The 20,073-nt window shown below is 39.1% G+C and overlaps 1 protein-coding gene across 1 annotated transcript in view; it reads right to left on the reverse strand.

The window, feature by feature from the left end:
- Positions 1–18,351, reverse strand: part of LOC104618370 (voltage-dependent calcium channel subunit alpha-2/delta-3) — a gene marked incomplete at its 3' end in the record, with an annotated part of 208,157 nt that extends 189,806 nt beyond the window's left edge. Inside the window, exons 1-2 of the mRNA XM_010283944.1 lie at positions 18,244–18,351; positions 17,145–17,204 (exon numbers count right to left, since the gene is read on the reverse strand). Of these exons, the coding sequence (XP_010282246.1) occupies positions 17,145–17,204; positions 18,244–18,351 (168 nt within the window). The remainder of the gene's footprint in view (positions 1–17,144; positions 17,205–18,243) is intronic.
- Between the last annotated feature and the right edge of the window lie 1,722 nt (positions 18,352–20,073).

Below are 20,073 nucleotides of genomic sequence, written 5' to 3' on the forward strand. Positions count from 1 at the left end.
TTTAGAAAGTACTTTGATTCTGCCAAACAGTCACATTCACCAAGTTCAAACAGCAGTTGTTTGTTTTCCTAAACTTTTGCTTAAGAAAGCTCACACTGGCTTAATATGGCTGATAATGTGAAAACTTGAATTTAAATCCCTGGAAAACAAAGGATTTTGAAAGTGTAACCCTTATCCATTTTCTGATGTTTCAATAATATAGCTGCTTACTTACAATACAACAAATGAGTTCTGTTGGCACAACTTGCCAGAATTATAACCTTTAAGTACAACCCTATTCTCAGCAAAGGAAGTTTAAAACTGGCAAACGTGAAGCCTTAGTACATAATCTGACTATATTGTGTACTTCTATCTGGTATCTCTAACATAAGTCACCAATTTTACATCATTATAATATTCTAGTTATTAAGTTTCCTGTATATGTCCTTTGAGTATTTAGAAGACAACAGCTGTACGCTTTTTCGAAACACCCACAAAACTCAAAATTTAAATTTGTTTTTTTTTAAATTTACTTATTTTTCCCACATAGGCCGGCAATACATGCTAGGACAGGTCGTACGTCCAAGAGTTAAAGTACAGCTAAGTGGCAACTGAATTGCATTATTTATTTGTGCAAGTAAAGAACATGCAGGCGTTTGAGTCACGGAACAGGACTCAGATGTGCTAACTGTCATTACAAACACGCATGCGGTCACATGCATGCATGCAAAGTAATCCCTGCTGTAGAGTTTTCCATCTAAACACAAGCGAAGAGATTTATATAGATAAGCAGGGGACATCAGTAAATAATGAGGTAATATCGATCATGAAGATAAGCAACACTTTCAGATCATCAACCACCTTATTTGCCATCAACGATTTGGGGGAGGGAGGCGGTAAGGAGCAGCAGAGGACCATTTCTTGAAAAAGGACCATCAAAAAAAGAGAAAAACATATAACTGAAGTGAAACATTTGAAATGTAAAAACAGCCAACTCCCATCTGTAATCACCCGTGAAACCCAGAAACAAGAATTGTACTGATCTCCAGCAGCACCGTCTTTTGCCAACTCCAATAAGCTGAAGGAACCGACCATCTGCAGACGTGTAGGATACCTGCCCTGAAAGTGTGAATGACCACTTCTGTTGAAGAGGCGGAGACGTGTTTTTAGTTAATGCAAGGCAGTTCAGCCGGTAAAATGTTACTAAATCAATTGTATATCGATATACATTCTGGTATCGCGGCAGTTACAGTTCAGCGTGTAGGGTAACAATAATGGAAAACAGAACTTGCCATTATGTATCATTAAAGTATAATCAATTACAGGAATCTGTTAGTGCTTTCCTTCAGAGAATCAATCACAAGGAAACGCAATCTACTTAAATGTGCAGATAACAAACGGAAATGATTTTTAAAACAAGGTGATTGGGTTGAAAACGTTTTTAAAGATAAACTTTAACAGATTTCCTGACCTCATTTTATTAATGCAAAAGTCAAAATAGACAAAAATGCTGGCTTTATATTCCAAGAACGGAATATGAAAGTTCCTATTAAATCCGAGCCCGGAGCATGCATTTTCCAGCCAACATCCAAGATTGCATTTGCTGTATTCATCATTATATATTTGTGTGTATATACAATGATGTCACTGTTTATGGCACTATGAAGTCCAATTCAAAACACACAGCTTTTATACTGTTCTTCTGGACTTCACTTACAGGCTGAGGTGCAACGCTCACCAAATTCACAAGTTAACATCAGGGCATATCTAGAACCAAGAGCCCAGAGGTGCCTGCACCCAGGGGTGAGCACGCCCGTGCACTCGAGGAGCTGGGCAACCATGGCAAAAGCTAATGAAACCATCAGACACATCCTCGGTTGTGCACCAGAGGATTTGTCACTGCAGAAATGCTTTATCGGTCAAAAGCAGAGCTGAATGACAGTCTGAAGAGAAAGGACAAGACAAGAAATCAAACAGTTCTGTATCCTGTAAATTCTCTCCTTGTACCTCTGTCCAGATTTACCAGCATCACTCATGGTTTACACAAGTTCGGCAGGTGTGAGTCACCAGTGTAAGACAAAACTGAATCAGCTGAAACACTTTGGACTTGACAACAATCCCACTTCCCTGTTTTGTTCTCTCACCCACAAAGGGAAAACAGGAAGATGAGGTGAACACCTGTGTTGGGATAGGATGAAGGGAAGGAACAACTCTTGATACATCAGGGGTGGGAGGAAAAAAGCTCACCAATGGATGGAAAAAAGCTGCCAAGGCTGAATAGCTTTCACTCCAACCAGTCCCAAGCGCTACTGGAAAGTATTACCCTTTGATTAAAGTGAAAGCAAGCAATGTGTAAAACCAGGATTGCAGGGGGTCCTTGTTTAAAACTGCTCTGTCTCCACCTTGTGTCATTCACTGCCTTCTTTCAGCAGAATCTCCCTAAATTACTATTTCCTTTCTCCACAAGCCCAGCAACCCCCACTCAGAGTAATGCTGGTGCTGCCAGTATGTAGGAAGGTCAAGGATTGGGACATTATTTGGAGGTAATATATAGCAAAGTATTTACAAAGAGACCACAAGGAATTTTAAAAAATATATATATATTTATCTATGGGTATAATTGTGGATGCTAATTAAGCTGCTATTTTATGGAGAAACAACTTGGTGCAGAACTTGGACCAAAAATGACGAACATTTTGGGACTCAAGTATTTTTTATAGTACATACTACACGTTCTTATTTTCTGAATTACAATTAATCTTTAAAAGATTTCCCATTCTACCACCTGTAATAGATCCCAATGAATATAGACCCCATAAAATCTGCAGAAAATTGCAATTCTGAGAGACAGAATGCAGTAGGGAAGGGGAGCAGGTATAGAAATTGAGAGATTTTTCATAACACCACCATCTTATATTTCACCTCCTTACCATGCCTTTTCATATTACTAACATTTTACAGGTAGTTAAAGCCTGGAAATTTGGGTCTTTCTAGGAGAACAATAATCACTTGAACTCTAGAGAACTACTTCAATAGCCGTTTATCTGTACAGGAATTTCAGTAAAAATAGGGACAATTTTCAAAAGGCAACATAGGATTCACCCCCTCACCGGGAGGTGTGCACCGAACTTTGAACATCCCTACCGCCATCGTTAATCAGTGACACCAACACAGCGATACTTCATGGAGCTAGTAATTTCCTAAGTGTTTGCAGGGAACAGCCGGATCCCCAGCTCCTACATGAATGCACTAGAAGACACGACACTTATTTACAGGGATCTGAAGTGGTACCTGGTCTTACGAAAAATAGTACACAGCTCGCTATGGAAGGTCCTCGTGTAACACACGATCAGCCAACAGCCAGGCAGTGCTGAACACAGGCAGAGGTGTCCAGGGCAGCAGACCGTCTATGTTGCCAACGGCAAGAGAGCGAAGATGCGTTAGGGTAGCACACGCTTTCACAGAGCAGATCCCCAACCTCCCTCTACAGCCCTCTGCTGCTGGGGCTGCTGCTGCTCCTGCCGCCACCACGGGGGCAGAATTTGAAGGGGGGGGAACTGCACCAAGCACCGGTGAGAGAGGAAGTGTGACAGAAAGGAGAGAAGACCTTGCAGAACAGTTCGGAACTGTGCTAGGGTGGCAAGGTCTACTGGTGGGCTGGGGAGAAAGCCTCGGAAAGCCCAAGACCTCCCACAGCCTTTTGCAACCTCATGTGACCTCCATCCAGACCGTATTACTCATCACGATTCCATACACCTTTCCCAAAAATCACACGTCCAGCATAAGCTCCCACAAGCCCTACAAATTGTAACAGATCTCACCTTGCCATCCAGCTGGCCTTTGTCAGCCCTATACCCAAAATCTCCACTGTCCCTTCCAACATAACACACACACCCCCCAGCTCAACCCTTCTTTGCTGCAAAATTGTTTTGCACGTGATGCTGAAAGCCTTTGAGCTGCCACTGTCAGCAGGAGCTTCACACAGGCACAGAATATCCATTAAACTTTTCATTAATATTTTTGATAGGCACATTTTGGATCCACAGTAATATTTCTCTGAACGCACACTCCCTATTTCGAGAAGCTAACTGGATGCAGAATAAGATTTCAAGTCCTTTTTTTACATCTAAATTGAATAGTCTGAAAGCTTTAGCTACATAGCTGTTAGTTTAAATCTGAAATATGAAACACATAAAATGTAATATTAAATCAAATTACTGTTATTGTAGTATTGCCTTTTTTTTTTTTACATGAACTGCAAACAAAACACTTAAACTTGGCCTCTGAGTTTTCAAGGAACATACCATCACTTTTTCCAAGCTTTTCCCATAGGCAAGTACATCCTCTATTTTTTATTTCCTCTGTTTATCTATTTATCCATTGCACTTTGTTGCAATAGCCCTTGGCCTGATCTTAGACACAGTCTTTCACCATGAGGGTTTTTTATTGTTTTGGGGTTTTTGGGGGGTTTGGGTTTGTGGGGGGGGGGTGGGGGTAAGCAGGACATCTCCCACAGCATGACCCACAAAAACAGTAATAAAGATCTGTACATCAGGCAATATATGTAAGGTTGAAATGCATAACTTTGAACAAAATTATTAAACCATAAATACTAAACTATACGTGCCTATAAATATTTTCCATGTTTTGGCTGGGATGGAGTTGTTTTTTCTTCCTGATAGTTGGTAAAGTGCTTTGGAGTTGGTATGAGCGGCTGTGTGGGGCTTAATTGCTGGCTGGGGCTAAACCACAACACATATGCATAGATTTCATGCTGTCAGTCATGGTCAAAAGACTGTACTTCTAAGTCTGAAGTTTTTACACATCATCATAGAATTGTCATGTTTTGAAATTTTCCATTTTTATATTAAAAAGACCAGAAAGCCATTAACTGTAGCCCTTGGCATTGTTCTATCTGTTGTGTTTTGTGCTATTACCTATACTATTCATTGAAAATGAACTGCTTTTATTTTTCAAAAAAAAAAATTAAAAATATGAGTTTAGATGTCACCAGTGACTACTTCACAAGCAGGAGCTTTCAATTAACCATTAAACAAATATGCAAGTGTATTTTTATGATTAAAAAATCCCCATAGACCACTGAATTCAGACAAATCCTGTGTAATATATGAATCAACCAACCACATGATTGATGAAATGATGCGTGAAAATAGAGGCAGAGACAAAATAACCTACTTGAACCCAGAAAATTCTCAGACAATAATCATTACCAGCTTTAATTAACTTCAACACAAAAGCGGGGCTCCTTCTGTTTCAAGTTAATGAAGCTCAACACACAGACACTACAATTAGAGACAAAGCATAAGTCTAAAGCAAGTTATATCTTAGGATTGAAATAATGAGCTTAGTATTTTAATTTTGTGAGTAATTATGTGAGGTTCAGAAACAAAGAAATAATACATGCAATTGAAATAAGGTATGAATGTAGCTGGTTTTCACTCAATATCTTCTTGTAAGTCAAAGGCAAGAAAGTAACTTTTTTCCTACAATAAGCAGTATGTACAATAACCTGGAAATATTTCCGCTATGATCATCTAAGATTTACTCCCTTTCATACTCCACAAGTCAGAAACGTGACCTCATCTAAAGCTATGAACTGCTTAGTGACTTCTATCTTGCCTTTCTCATATATATTCATTAAATCTTTATCTATAATACTGTTATTTCCATTTAAAATTATTGTTGTGTAGCAAAAAAGCTGCTCTCCCACAAAAATTAATAAACCTAGATTACTTCCACCCTTCTCAATAATTTGCCTATTCCTAAATACGAGGTTGGAAGAATATATGACCTTTAACTTAATCTCATCACGAAGCACCTCAAAAAAAAAAAAAAAAAGCACAAAAAGAGAAAAGATGGTCTGCGATTTATTTCTCCCATTTATAGTTTATTAAACCTAAAGATAATAGGAAAAAGGTGGAAAAAAGCAGAGAATGTCTGGGCCGTAGTATCAGATATCACTGCTTATTACTGGCTATCTGCCTGGTAATCATAAATCCATAGGGTAATATTCTAAAATCTTTTGCTTTTCAGGTAGGTGTGAGCCAAAAAGAAAAAAGTTTAATTTTCTACGAGGAGCAAAAAACAGCAAGCACAGCACAATTGGGTACCAGGATGCATAAATATTCCTGATTACAAACCCTTTCACATAAAGCAAACAGGAAGAGTTTGAAGCTAACAGTGTGTACATCATGCAAAAGGTATCTCTGTCCCAAAAGATAGATATCACATAGACTATGAATGAACTGCTCCAATAAATTATATTATCCCTCAGAGGGGAAAGGAGAGCAATGTTATAAACAGTGACTTCAGAAAAGTGAGAACAATAGGGCATTGAATTTTGCAAGAGTGAATTAAGGATCTTTTTTCCTGGAGGAGAGCTCAGTATCATTGACCAATGAGCCTTATAAATAAAAACATTAACCCCAGCCCTGCCTGCTCCTCAAGCACCTTAGCATCTCATCCTTTCAACATATCAGAAACCAAATGTAGATACAAAATACATACGAGTACATACAGAATTAAATAGATGCTTCAAATAGATTCTTTAAAATATACTTTCCAGACAGTTCAGAAAACATGCGATTCTGGCAAAATGCACATCTCAAACACACAGCTTCGACGACAGACTGTGCTGTGTCTCTTTGGTGTAGAAGTCTTAACAAATCAGAAAACAATCTCTGTACATCACCTCCTCCTTGTGCTGTCTGAGACGCACCGAATATCCACGGATAAAGGAAAGCTAAGCCAGAGCAGCATTTTTCAAAACGAATCTTGATAGGATCAAAATCCTCAGAACTGTCACTTGCCTTTGGCATTGCTTAAACCAAGGAGAGTCGTTTTGTTAAAACATTCACCGAGATCTCAACAGGACTAAAGGAGCGTGCAAGTAAATCCAACTCCCAGCGTGAAACCGCTCCGTGCTGAGGGCAGGGCTGCTGCTGGCCAGGTAGAAGGCACAGGGCTCTCCGCTCGAGCCGCTGAGTCGCTGACCTTTTCTGCAGCGGAAAGTTAAAAGCTAATTAGAAAGCATTTTCAGAAGGTGACAAGCTCTCCTTTTTTCCCTTGGGAGAGGAATGATGACTAATTTCTGGGCCACGAGTCTTGACAAGCAAGCCAAACAAGCGCCCGCTACGAAGTGATTTTTAATGCCAAGTTCCTGTCTGCTATCACCAATACACCAAACATTAAGCACTGGCAACCCTAACCTCATCTTGCGTGGTCATTTCTTCTTTTCTCTGGCTCTTTAGTTGCTTTCTTGGTTAGTTAGAATTGGAAATAGATAGTCCCATAAACATCGACGAGAAACGTGTTTTCAAATGCATCATGTCCGTCTGCTCCGGCAATGATAAAACGAGTTTCTCTGAGGTTTATGGCAATCTCCGGGAACGTATATTCTTCAATAACTCACGATATTTTTCCTCATCTCCTACACAGCGTTCCTCTCTCACTCCCTGCGTGTACTTGTTTTGCCAAACTTCTCTGAAACTCATTTTTAAATGGTATTTGATTATTCTCTCTGATGGTTTCTTTTGTTTTACGATGAAGCTTACGTCAGGGAGCTTCTTACTGTTTCTATAACTGCCTAACCTGACACAGGAGAGGATGGAGGAAAGAGGTGGTTGCACCTTTTTTTTTTTTTTTTTAAAGCAGCTGGAAATGGTTCCTCCATTTTAGCCTCACTGTAAACAAAGGTAATGGTTTTAGAAAGACTTGCAAGAAGATTACTGTCAGTACTATTGCAACACAAAGATATTAACACTTAACAGCTTTGCCTTTACATATTAGTTATTTCTCCTTCTCCAGCCTTCCTTCCGACACTTTCCAGCCTTCCGACACCGAACCTTTCACTGCACCGTTTCTGCTTTCTTTTGCATCCTCCACAGCCTTCCCTTCGCAAGCCTGTGTTTCCCCTTGCTTCATTTAACTTGTTCTGCCTGCTCTTACATCTCTGCCCAGACCAGCGGACCTGGCATCCGGGAGGTGCGCATCTCCCCAAACAGCCCGCTTCCACTCGCGGGGAAAGTCGCCGACTTCTCAGTTGTAAGTTGTGGCACGCGTGGGCCACACGCCGTTTTGACCATGTCTCCTGGCTTTGCTGGGATAGGATCATAAAATCAGGTTTTGTCCAGGAAAGCTGCGTTTCTAAGACTGCAGCACCCGTTGCTGTGAGAAGAAAGTTGATAAGACACTTTGTTTTAGTTCGTCTTCCACTCGCGGGGAAAGTCGCCGACTTCTCAGTTGTAAGTTGTGGCACGCGTGGGCCACACGCCGTTTTGACCATGTCTCCTGGCTTTGCTGGGATAGGATCATAAAATCAGGTTTTGTCCAGGAAAGCTGCGTTTCTAAGACTGCAGCACCCGTTGCTGTGAGAAGAAAGTTGATAAGACACTTTGTTTTAGTTCGTGGCCAGCCATGGCACGCGCCATCGGCATCACGCTCGCCGTAACCTGGGGATTCCGCTGGGAACAGCTCACTCTCTCCATGGCCTCCATCCCCGCAGGGTCTCGCCCGTCGCTCAGCTCCCGAGGCCGTCTGTCCCCGCGCGGGACCCGCGCTGCTCGCAGCGTTCGCTGCTGGGAGCGCGCAGCTCGCGACCGCTATCTGGGCCGAGTATAACTCGGGGTACTTTATATTGCTTTAGTATTAATATTTGTTTTATTTTTTTATTACATCTGTTCCTATCTCAGCCCACGAGTTTCCTTTCTTTCCCCCGTTTCCCCTTCTCGGCCGGGAGGGAGCTGCCGGCTGACAGCGCCGGTAGCAGCTAGCCCAGCAGTGGGCTAAACCAAGACGCTGTGTGGCAAGGCAATCGCACTGGCAGAAGCCCTTCTGGCCCGGGCACTTTTGGAAGGCATGCTAGGCATTTTGAAAGAGGGAATTTTTTTTGAAGCCTCACGTGAAGCTCTTGCAAGCTTACCCTAACTCCCGTCATATGACAAATTTTAATCTAATTTTAAGGCTGCTGCATTAAGTATTGTTATTGATTTTGTGCTAGAAGTTCATTTCATAATGTCTCATCTTTTCTTCTTTTTTTTTTTCTTCCCCCTGCTTGAAAGTGAACGTATCTGTTTTCATTTGACTGGCTCCTTCTGGTACATCATCATCCCTTTATCTGAACAATACTAGCTTATTCCTCTATCTGTTCTATTGGAATAAGTTAAAGAATTGCCTTGCAAAAACAATAAAAGAAAGAATTCCGTGTTGCAAAGGGAGTTTTATCACTATTTTAATGAGAACTTCTGTTTTACTTACAACCTTAACCTGTGAATTTATGTGAATATGCAAGAATCTCAGCTTTTATTTCTTTTAAACAGTTCTTATAAGATGCTTATGAAGAGCATAAAAAGGCAACCTGGAAATACTTAATGATTTGAGCATGGGAAAGGAAAAGCTGTATATATGTATTATATGCATGTAGATACTTTGTTCCATCTTGTTATTGCTGTTAGATCTGACCTATGATTCTTCTTAGTTTTGGAAAATGCATTTCTTTTTTGCCGAATTGTGCCAGAGGGGAAAAGACTTATACTGCAGTTCAAATCCATCCTCTGAATCAAGCAGAACAGAAACTCAGACTAGGGCCTCTGAGATCCAAAGTGACTGCCCCATCCATCAGGCTCTTCTGAGCTGAGTGTCTCACAAGCTCTTCTGCTGCAGTTGTTTCACATCATACAAATAATTCAATATTCACCAGAGAAGCAACTTGAACGGGCTTCTCATATGCTGAGACCCCACCTACCTGATTACGAGTTGTTCTGAAACAGAGGTCTCTTGCTCAGGAAAAGCTTTGGGGTATCTCAATGCTTAATCGGAGAACTTGAAATTTTTAAAAACGCTCATGGGATGAGAAGGCTATTTCCTTTTCATTTCTGGTAGTAAGCATACATAAAAGGACAAATAAATGCAAAAAGAAAAATCTCAGGAAGACAAAATTTTCTGCTCAGTCACACAGTTCTTTGACAATTCTAGGTTTCAGATTTCTGTAATTATTTACAGAATATTGATGGGTAGAACTGAATTTATAGTGTGTTCTTCAGTACCCACTTCATGGCATCAAACAGCAATTGCTATCATGAGAGAGGAAAGCAAGAATAAATCCAGAACCGTCTGAAAACTGCTTCTGGTAGCTCTTTAATGAGTCTAACCTGTTCAGGATACCAAAAGGATGAGTCCTACAACTGCAGTCAGAAGAATGAATCTCTGGAACTCCATGCCAAACTTTCTCAGGAGCAGAGCACATTATTTGCAACAGCAAATTCAGACCGTAGCTGCTGCTCCTTTTCTGCCGAGCCCCATGTAGATAGAATAGCTATTCAACTAAACAAGCAGAGAATTACTCTTCTTTTTTGATGGCTCCCTTATATAGGGCAGAATAGCACCAAAGTGCCAAACAATTATTTACAGCAAAGAAATTACAAATTAGCTAAAAAATCAACTCCTGCATCTCTGCTTCTGAGACAGTTAAGCTCCATGCATTTCTGTGCTTAGCTATCAAACTCACTCCTTGTCAACAGAAGTCATGAACACACATAAAAATAGAATAGTCCTAGTACTTTACATTTTATTTATTTGTAGTAAGTGAATTTAGAAATTCTTAGAAAGATACGTGTGTGGAAAAGTAATGAAAATTATATGCTTATAATTGTTTTTAAGAAGGCAAAAGTTTCCCTTAATACTCAAAAATATTCTACAACACTCCAAAGGGAAAAAGCTAACGAAGTTGTTCATCATCATCATTAGAAGATGAACTAAAATATCCCTAGGTTTTTTTTTTCCCCTCCTTCACAAAACCTTGTTCTCTTTTCCTGTTCATTTACCACAGAGGCAGAAAACACATAACAGCTTAGAGATTAAAATAACCAAAAAGGTGCACAGCCCCTCCTTCTCTGTACGCTCTCTTTCTGATACTTACTCCCTGCCGTGCATGCAGCGTGAAAGCCATGTGGAAGTCTTCCTCTGCAGGCTACCTTACACGTGCCTCCATTCTACAGAATCTTAGCCACTAACGTCTGCATTCACCGATGTCTCAATAGTTCCGTAGTCGTGTTGGTTTTCCTCTACCCAACCTCAGCAAATAAATAGGTAAGAGTAGATGAGCTAAAGTGCTCTCCACTGAAAGGGCTTATCCTTAGAGCTAAAAGTCTGGAAATCAATTTGTTACAGTTCTGGTGGTAGAGCAGTTGAGAATTCCTTAATCTGAGCTCACAGAAATCAATAAGAATACTCCTAAACTAAGAACTGTAAAGCTGAAACTTTTTTTTTCTTTCAGAAAAAAGTACAGAAGTATTTTCTGAAAGAAAAAAAATTGACAAAGGAAAAGCTGAAACCAAATAAAGACTCTAAGAGATGCTTTTATCATTTAAATGCCTCCTGTGTGCCCTGTAGTTCGCTAACTCACTAGCTGCTCACGCTTCTATTCTGTTTTTCCTTCCTCTTAGCCCTCACACTGCAGTGTAATTCTTAAGAGTTTAGGGCTTTGTTGTTGCTGTTGGTTTTTAACAACATTCTGAATTCTATGCTTGCTGTCTTTCCTCGATCTCCCTTATCTTTTGATCAGTACTGAAAACTTCAGACTGTTCAGAAAACTCAGTAACAACAAGACTTGTGCAGATCCTGCCAGTATTTCAGTATCATAGCTGTATCCAAATTATGTCTCCAGTTGGATGCACATAACCATATAGAAGAGCATGTCACAGTATCACAAGTGTCAGGAACACAAAGACAAACCCCTTGAGTCCAGGTCCCACGTGAGACACCTCAGGAAAGAGCTCCAGAGGCAGATGTTACAATGGAATAAACTATAACTGCTGCAGGAGTTGCACAGGGCCATGGAAAGTTAACAGTCTCAGATCGGTGCTAGTTAAGGATCTCTTCCTAGTGCCTTCTTACAAGCTACAAGTACACTATCCATATCCCATCCAAATATAGCTGAGAGCACTTTGGTCTTCAAAATACTCCAAAGAAAGTCTAAAAAGCAGTTTAGGCTGTCAAATCTCATATTAGTTTCCAGCCTTGAGGTTTAGAAAGATTGATTTCTGATTCAGAAAGCAAGCAACTTGGATAAATAATCCATGAAGCACATCAAACTTCAGATGTTCCACTGCTATTTTAAATGCGCTTTTCAAAAAGTCATTTCAATCATTGGTTCCAAGCGCTTGAAGTCCAACAGACTTCCCTTTCCATTGCAGACATTTGGGACACTTCAAGAGCTCATTTCAGTCTTGTGGACGTTATTCTAACAGCCAAAAAATATTAACACCGATAGACTGTAAATCTAGTTATCATGTGCCCCATTCAAAATAAGTGAGGTAATAAATATGTAAACAGACTTTTCTGAAATACTAACATGAAAGTAATACATGTGTTGTAATAGCAGTTTGATAAGATTGTGTAGACTAGCTATTCTCAATTATCTTTTCTCGTATTTTCCAGTAACTGGTATCAATATAAGTAACATCTATTTGATTAAATTTTAATTAAATACCTAAGCATTAGCAACCCATCATTATAAAGTTTTGCATGGCATCACTATACTAAATAAGCATTTAGGTCAGAATTTTTTTAAAAAGTAGCAACAATGTAAGTTATGCTTTTATGTCTATATTTAAGCTCTATATCTAGCAGCTGAATTTCAAAATTACTAAAAGTCAGGTAGCTCCCCTTGAAAGACAACAATAAACTATCAAGTAATACTAACAGTTGCAGGATTAGACCCAGAAGTTGTAGAGTCTATGAACTGGACTAATTCTATTCCCCAGCCCTCTCTGCTATTTGTGCTTTCTCCTAAACCTTTGAAGTGTCACCTTTTGTAAGCTTTTAAAAAAAATCATTAAATATGCATTAAAAAGTACATCGTTCACCTGTGTAAACCACTGGAAAATCCTTAAATAACCACCTGCTCACTTGACTACTATTTTTTTTTTCTTCCTAGAGACAACATATATACTCTAAGAGAAAGGATGAGATTTTCAGGGACATGAAATGCAATTAGGAGTTAACAGCCTGCAAAATCTGGCAGACAGGTACCTAACTGGTATAGTTTTGAAAACCTCTTCCTTAAGACTTGGCCATACGTTATAGATCTAAAAAAAATGAATAATGAAAAGCAGCCTTATAACATTATTCCTTTTTTATGCCACTAAATTAAGAGTATTCTAAAAAGAAGGTAATCCTTTCCTAAAAAGTTCTTGATTAATCCTCTTCTAGCCTTGTGACATAAAACCGAAATAAGGGCGACCATCTTCAAGTATTGGCACTTGAACTTACCCTAGCTCCTCTAGAAAGTGAAACCACAACAAGCCAAAAAAACCCATATAGTAGTGCAGGTGACACCAACTATGCACTAGCCTTGATTCTATTAAAAAGACATAGCCTTGCTTTTTTATTATCACTTCACAGACAGGCAGAGAGAACTCGGCTGGAATACAAGGCGAGTCAACTAATGAACTTAATTAACACAAAGAAAATAAAAGAACTACCCTGCAAATGTGTGTGTATAATGAAACCACTGGGCAAATGAACCAGTAGTCATAACGAAAGTTTGTGTGACTTCCTCCTGTCATTTGGGCCAAAAGTATGAAAACTGGGTAGCAACCAAGTATTATAAATCTTTATTGATCCAAAAATTAATGTATTTTTTTTAAAGCTTGTAAGAAACAAAGTGCAAGTTACTTTTACTTGCACCATTGAGAACTCCAGCATCAGTTCCAGTGCTGAGCATCCACCTCCCAAGATTATTAAAAAAACCAGAAATAATACAACACTATGATAGAGATCTTGCCCTCACTCTGTTCAGATGGTAACAATACTCTATGCATTTCTACCCTAAAAGCTCAGATACAATCCCATAAATAGCACGACATCCTAGAGGACTTAGGTGCCAGCACAGACCACGTGACTGCAGTTTAAGTGTGCTTTACCACCTCGCTGGTAGCAGCGTAAGAAAAGCAGCTGGGTGTCACGCTGGTGTATTTTTACACGACAAAATCTGTCCGATTTCCAGTGGTTTGAGGAAATGTGGTGGGAGGAGAAAGCCTCTAAACCTGTGTGGTTGTATCAGCTGCATACACAACAAATTCTTAGGTATATGACAGTTCCAGGAAAGAATTTTCTACTTCAGAGCCTCCCCTCTTCCAGGGGTCTGAACACAAACTCCACCTCGGTGTTTCTGCGAATCATAACGAGGCAGTTCACGTCTTAGGAAAGACATACCCAAGCACAAAGGAAGTAAATTACCAGGAGGCCAAATTTCAGTTAACAAAAATAATTATAAATTATTTAAAATTTCTTTTTAATAGACCACCTCCCAACAGAAGATGTTACCCTCTTTTTTATCTTTCCCCCAAAATTTTTCTCTGGCAAACAATTAAGTCAACAAAACTAAAAGACGGTTGTAGAATCACTTCAAAACCTGTAACATCCAATACTCTTGCTGGGTCAGCGCTTGGCAATTGGCCCCTACATTGTTTTTTCATTATGTTAAAGCCATAAAATCCGGAGGAATTACTTTATTTTAAACAGAGGCAAGCACAGAGACAGTGTCCTGTGTGAAGCAAAATGAGCAATTCTTTAAGCCTATGGAAACGCTGTGACAAGGCAACTTGCCGTAGCAATACAAATAGTAATTTAGCTTATATCCCCAAATAAATTATTAGGCATGATTAAAGATAGCAATTCCACTTAGCAACAACTTGAAAAGAGTCTTTGATAACACAGAATAGCTTGAAACCATATACACCAGGTGCAGAAACCCTGGACTGGGTTAGAGGTTCAAATATAAGTAACACTTAGACGGTTACTTCCCCGTAACTTGCTAAAACCGCAGCACTTGGTTCACATCCCTAACAGAAAAAAGAGTCTCCCAAAGCCAGATTACTGCAGGGTAAACCTTTAAAGTCAGCTCTCACTGACTCGTAGTTTGACCATTACTCAAACATGCAATATGTAATACTGATGAGTTAAACATCATATCACCCGTTTTGATTTATTTCTTTCAATTCACTGGGAATTTTATTTATGTTTATAACTACAAGGTTTTTGTTGGTGGTGCCAATAGATTCAGTCCCGGGATAGATAGCTGAGTGCTTAACCATTACGCAGCATTACAGTATATTGATTAAAATACCTATAGAATAACTAAGGACAAAACTAATAATGTTACTAAGAAAAATGCCCAGAAGGGATCAGGTCTAGCCTAACCAAATAATACATTTCAGCATTGCTGAAGAGAATACCAGCAGTCTAAAGGATGAGCTCTTCCAGTTATTATTTTCTTTAAGTTGGTGTTTTTTTCACAGTCAATAAAAATATTAATATAATTTTATTTCTCCCTTATATCATTTTTATGTACTGACACAATATTATCTATACTTGTCCTCAAGACATAGAAGGTGATGTTGGACCAATAAAAAGCACAAAAGCACTTTCTTTATGTGCTTTCTGAATTTCCAGAATATCTGAGCACAAAGAGCGCAGACTGGTGCTGTATCACATACCACTAATTCAAAGCATTTAATCCCGTCTTCCACACGTCAGCCGAGGCAATACAAATGCCAAAAAAATCCTCTCCGATAGCAGAATTGTATACACTGTATATTACGTAAGCCTTCTGTCCCCCTCCACTTGAACGTACACTATCAAATCATCCTGGCCTTTATTTCATATTGAGCAGATGGTATGATGAGATTTTTGATAAAGAACAACAATCACCCAGCAAGGGTTGCAAAGGGGTCGCTGAAACCAAGATTAACAATTGATTAGCTTTAATGGACCATGACAGTAATAAACAACGGAGCTCTACACAAAGATTTGATTGTCCTGTTAATGCCGCCACAGAAATGGCTTTTAACTGGTTTCAGGAAAGTGTTAATACCTTCAAAGCCTCAGCAAATGAAGGGCTTCGTCAAAGTGAGAACTCTCCTGCAGTGAAGAAGCACTTACTGTAGACCTCTAAAAAAAAAAAAAAAATCTTCCATAAAGTGCATTTATGATTTATTCAGACAATAGCTCCTATTTCTCCAAGGTTTAAAGTTCACAAAAACAAAATGCAGCACACTTCTGCAGGGCTGGAATGTAATAGAACTCTGAAGCATTTGAATACAGAAGCCAGCATTCCTTGACTACAACAATAGTATTAATTATCACTTTCAGGGCGCTTATTTTATCCTTATTCCACCACCAGCTGGCAGATCTCAGTATCACCACCTTCTAAACTCAATTTTTTTATCTTTATCTCTGAAAAGTTCTCTTTCTTTTTTCTTTCTGCACAGAAATCAATAATTTTCATTAAAATAAAATATTTTGTGATTACTGAAAGTAACCACAGTAAAATCTGAAGATACATCTATGTACTTCTTAGATAAATGCGTGCGAAAAGGTCTACGGATCAAGTCTCTGTTTCTCCTAATGCTTAAGCTCTAAATTTAAATGGACATATGGCAAATAGTCATAGAAGGTTTTAAAATTAAATCTAGATAGAGACAAAGTAAACAAAACTCCATCTAACACAGCATTCAAGAAAATAAGGATATAGGAATTAAGCTTTTTTTTTTTTTTAATTATATGTCTTATTTAAGCAAAGGTTTTTCTTTTAAACATTTTTAACTGTGAGCTGCCACAGTGCTTTTCTCTCCCATGTTATTCCTAAAGGCAACATTTTGAGACAATAATGGTATGGTTCCATGGGCTTCTAGGTAAGAGAAAAAAAATGGTGTCTGCTCTAGACACAGATCCAAATGCAAACCATTTGCACAAATCAAGGTCGTACTAATCCCATCCCCGTGGGTCCCACCCCATCTGCAAATTCAACTCTCTATAGAACAATTCCTTGCCAGCACACTGCAACGATGAAACATGCTGCTAATTACTGTGTTTGAAAATCTTGACCTAAGCAGACATGCAGGGAATTTAAATGAAATCTCTAAAAGAGTAAAATCCACCTGCTTGGTCTCCCCACACACAAACACTAAATGTGTAACCTGTCAAAACACTGAGCCAGCCTTCATTAATTCCCTTTTTCATAATCAGCATCCTTCCATTACTCACCTGCTCGGCTTTCTACAGCAGTTCTTCAAGCAAGCTATCGTATAAACTGTTATAGTACACTCTGATGATAAATACCTAGGGAAACAATTATTACTTACCTGTAAGTCAGCATCAAACTCATGTTTCAGGTAAGCATCTTCTGCAGCTTCAACAAGGCGCTGGGGGGGGGAAAACAAAAAGGTGTATTTTTGAAATAATAGATAACATCTTTAAATCCAAGTGTTCCTTCCAGTATGACAAGAGAGATTGTTTGAGAATTGTGTAATTCATTGTTACCACATGATATCTGCTATGATACTTTATAGAACAGAAATAAATTATCCAGATTAAAAAAAAAAAAAAAAGACCAATTTTTTTTAAACCTTCAGCATCCATGATTGGTGGTACAAAACTCTCAAAACAGCTCAACTGCTAATAAATAAATAAAAAGGTCATTTTTTTTCCCACTAGCGTTCAGCACCCTGCAGCTCCCATTCCAATTTTGAAAGAACACAAAGTAAAGTTGCTTTCACACTGAACCTTATTTTGCATGTAGGAGCCCTTTTCAAATCTTTCTTCAGATTAAAATAGGAGGTATTTCCTAATAATGCACTTGATTGCAAGCAACTGAAATAAAAAGGAATTTCTAAAAAATGCATCCAATATGAAGGATTACAAAAATAGAGATTAGGCTTGTTTTACTTAGCAGATTTGAAGTGTTGTGCATACTACCCTAATATGATGCATAATCACAAGAAGATTTTTCTGCTATTAGAGAATATTTACCAAATGACAGCAATTCAGTAGTATTTTTTTCCTCTTAGTAATACTCAGAGCTCCCTGTAGTAGTTGTTTTTCCTTACCACTATCATCTGAAGGGAAAAAAGGGGTTACACTAAAACACAGCTACTCGAAAAATTTAATTTATATAGGGGTTTGCTGCAGACATTCTCTTGTGAAAAGACATTATAGCCTTTCTAAGGTTTTATTAATTTTCTTTATAGCTCTGAATATTTTAACTATGGAAGTAATTGTTGCTAGTTTTTATTTAGCCTGCCTGAACATTCATATATGTACAACCAAACATTAGTCAAAGAATCATCTGTCACAGAATATTCAATACATGACTTTCATTTTCTTTGATTTATCAGACACTGGTACACGTGTATATTTTCAAAACATTTTCCATCAGGAAGCAAGCGAGCTACAGGCTCTCACTGACGATACGCAGAGCCGACAGCCGCGCACGCTTTTGCTTCCCTCCTCAGAACTGCATGCACGTCTATCAAGCCTTTGGCTATAAATCAAAACGGAATCAGAACTCATACCGATTGCTATACAGCTTGAGCTAGAATGGAACCTCAACCAAGAAAAATATTTCTGGTTGCCAATTCAGGGTAAATGGTTCAACAAAAACCTGACAGTTTAAAGCAGAGCCTCGCTGGTTAAGGGAGCATTAGTGTTCGGAGGTCTGCAACGCCGCGGCACGACACAGCCTCCCCTCGCACGTCCGTCTCGCCGCATCGCTTCCCCCGGGGGAGCGCGAGCCTCGCTAAACCCCCCGTCCTCCGCGGGGCTTCTGCACCTTCTCCGCAGACCACAGCGGGAAGGTTTTTCGTACCTTTTCCCTCAGTGAAGTGTTACAATCTGAAAGATCTGATGGAAAACTGGAAACACTGCTGACGCCTAAGTCGGTACAGAAGAGCAAGAGCCACCTTCCCAGAGCCTCGTGCTGCCTGGACACCCCGTCCTTTGACTGTTTTCACCTTTAAAAATCTTGTCCCATGTAAACCCAGCTGGTCTTAGCAAACCCTTTTGACCTAAATGGGAATTGAACTGAAACGGTTCCAACCCCAAACAAGTCAATCCAGGACCCAACCGAAAAATGTACCAGCTCACCTTGCCCCCCAGACGCACGTGGGTGAAAGCACCCAGCGACTAACGACGCGTCGCAACGGGCTACGTGAGGGGGAGCCATGAAAAAACATTTCAACTAAAACAGTGAAGTTCTATGGAATTGCTCCTACTGCTCCTGTATTATATGAATATTAGTAAAAACAGACCTTACAATTTTAAAGGTTATAAACATTAATTTGACCCACAATTTTTTTGGCATTTAGAATTTAAAGAGAGAAGTCGCACAAACTACCTGTTCTGAGGGGGAAGCCTCCCAGCAACTGAGATAGATCCTTGAACATCTGAAGGGTCTCAGAAGTCCATCATGTTAGTGACCTGCTGAAGGTGTTTTACAAATCTAGCCCTCATTTTTTTAAATATGAAAAAGGCATTTTAGGGAAAATAACTACTCTAATTCAGTTCATTTCTGCAGGTGTGTACTCCTTTATATTGAAACCATAGTTGTGCTACTACTCCGTACACATCTAATACAAAAGATCATGACTGATGAGTCTGAGGGGAAAAAGTGAAAGAAGGGTCAAAAAATTCTTCATACAGAAATGAATGCAGGGAAAAAGAGAAACCTGTTTTTCTTTCTGTGCTGAAATATTTACTTACTCACCGGAAGAAAAATTATTAGAGTATTTCATGAGATACCAGTGCCTAGATATCAGTACCTAGTGGGCTAGAAAAATAATTCATGGCTTCTTATATAGTTTGTATTGATCCCAATGTGTTTCAATTACGCTTTTGCCTCAGTGAAATAAATTTAAAGATTTATCCCCCCACATAAGAAAAAGCTAGAGAAGCATAAGATGGGTAATAGTAGAAACGTTTGGTAAGGAGGGCAGCTCAGAAATTAAAAGTACTGATGGATACTTGACTGATTTATTCATTAAAATTTCAGTAGTTACATTTGTTCTTAAAAAAAAAAAAATTACACATATTTCAGCAACGTTCTCTACAGGAAGCAGAACAACAAAAAAGCAAACGATCTACCGACACATATTTTTCCTTGAAGACATAGACACAAATACGCATCCATGCTATGTGCTTCACCCTCACAAATCTAGTACGAAAATTAAGATTTTTGTACACTGAATGTAGACAACAGAAGCATATACTGCATTTTCTATGTAATAGCCTTTAACC

The sequence above is a fragment of the Phaethon lepturus genome, unplaced genomic scaffold (assembly GCF_000687285.1).
Source record: "Phaethon lepturus isolate BGI_N335 unplaced genomic scaffold, ASM68728v1 scaffold1163, whole genome shotgun sequence".
Lineage (NCBI taxonomy): Eukaryota > Metazoa > Chordata > Aves > Phaethontiformes > Phaethontidae > Phaethon > Phaethon lepturus.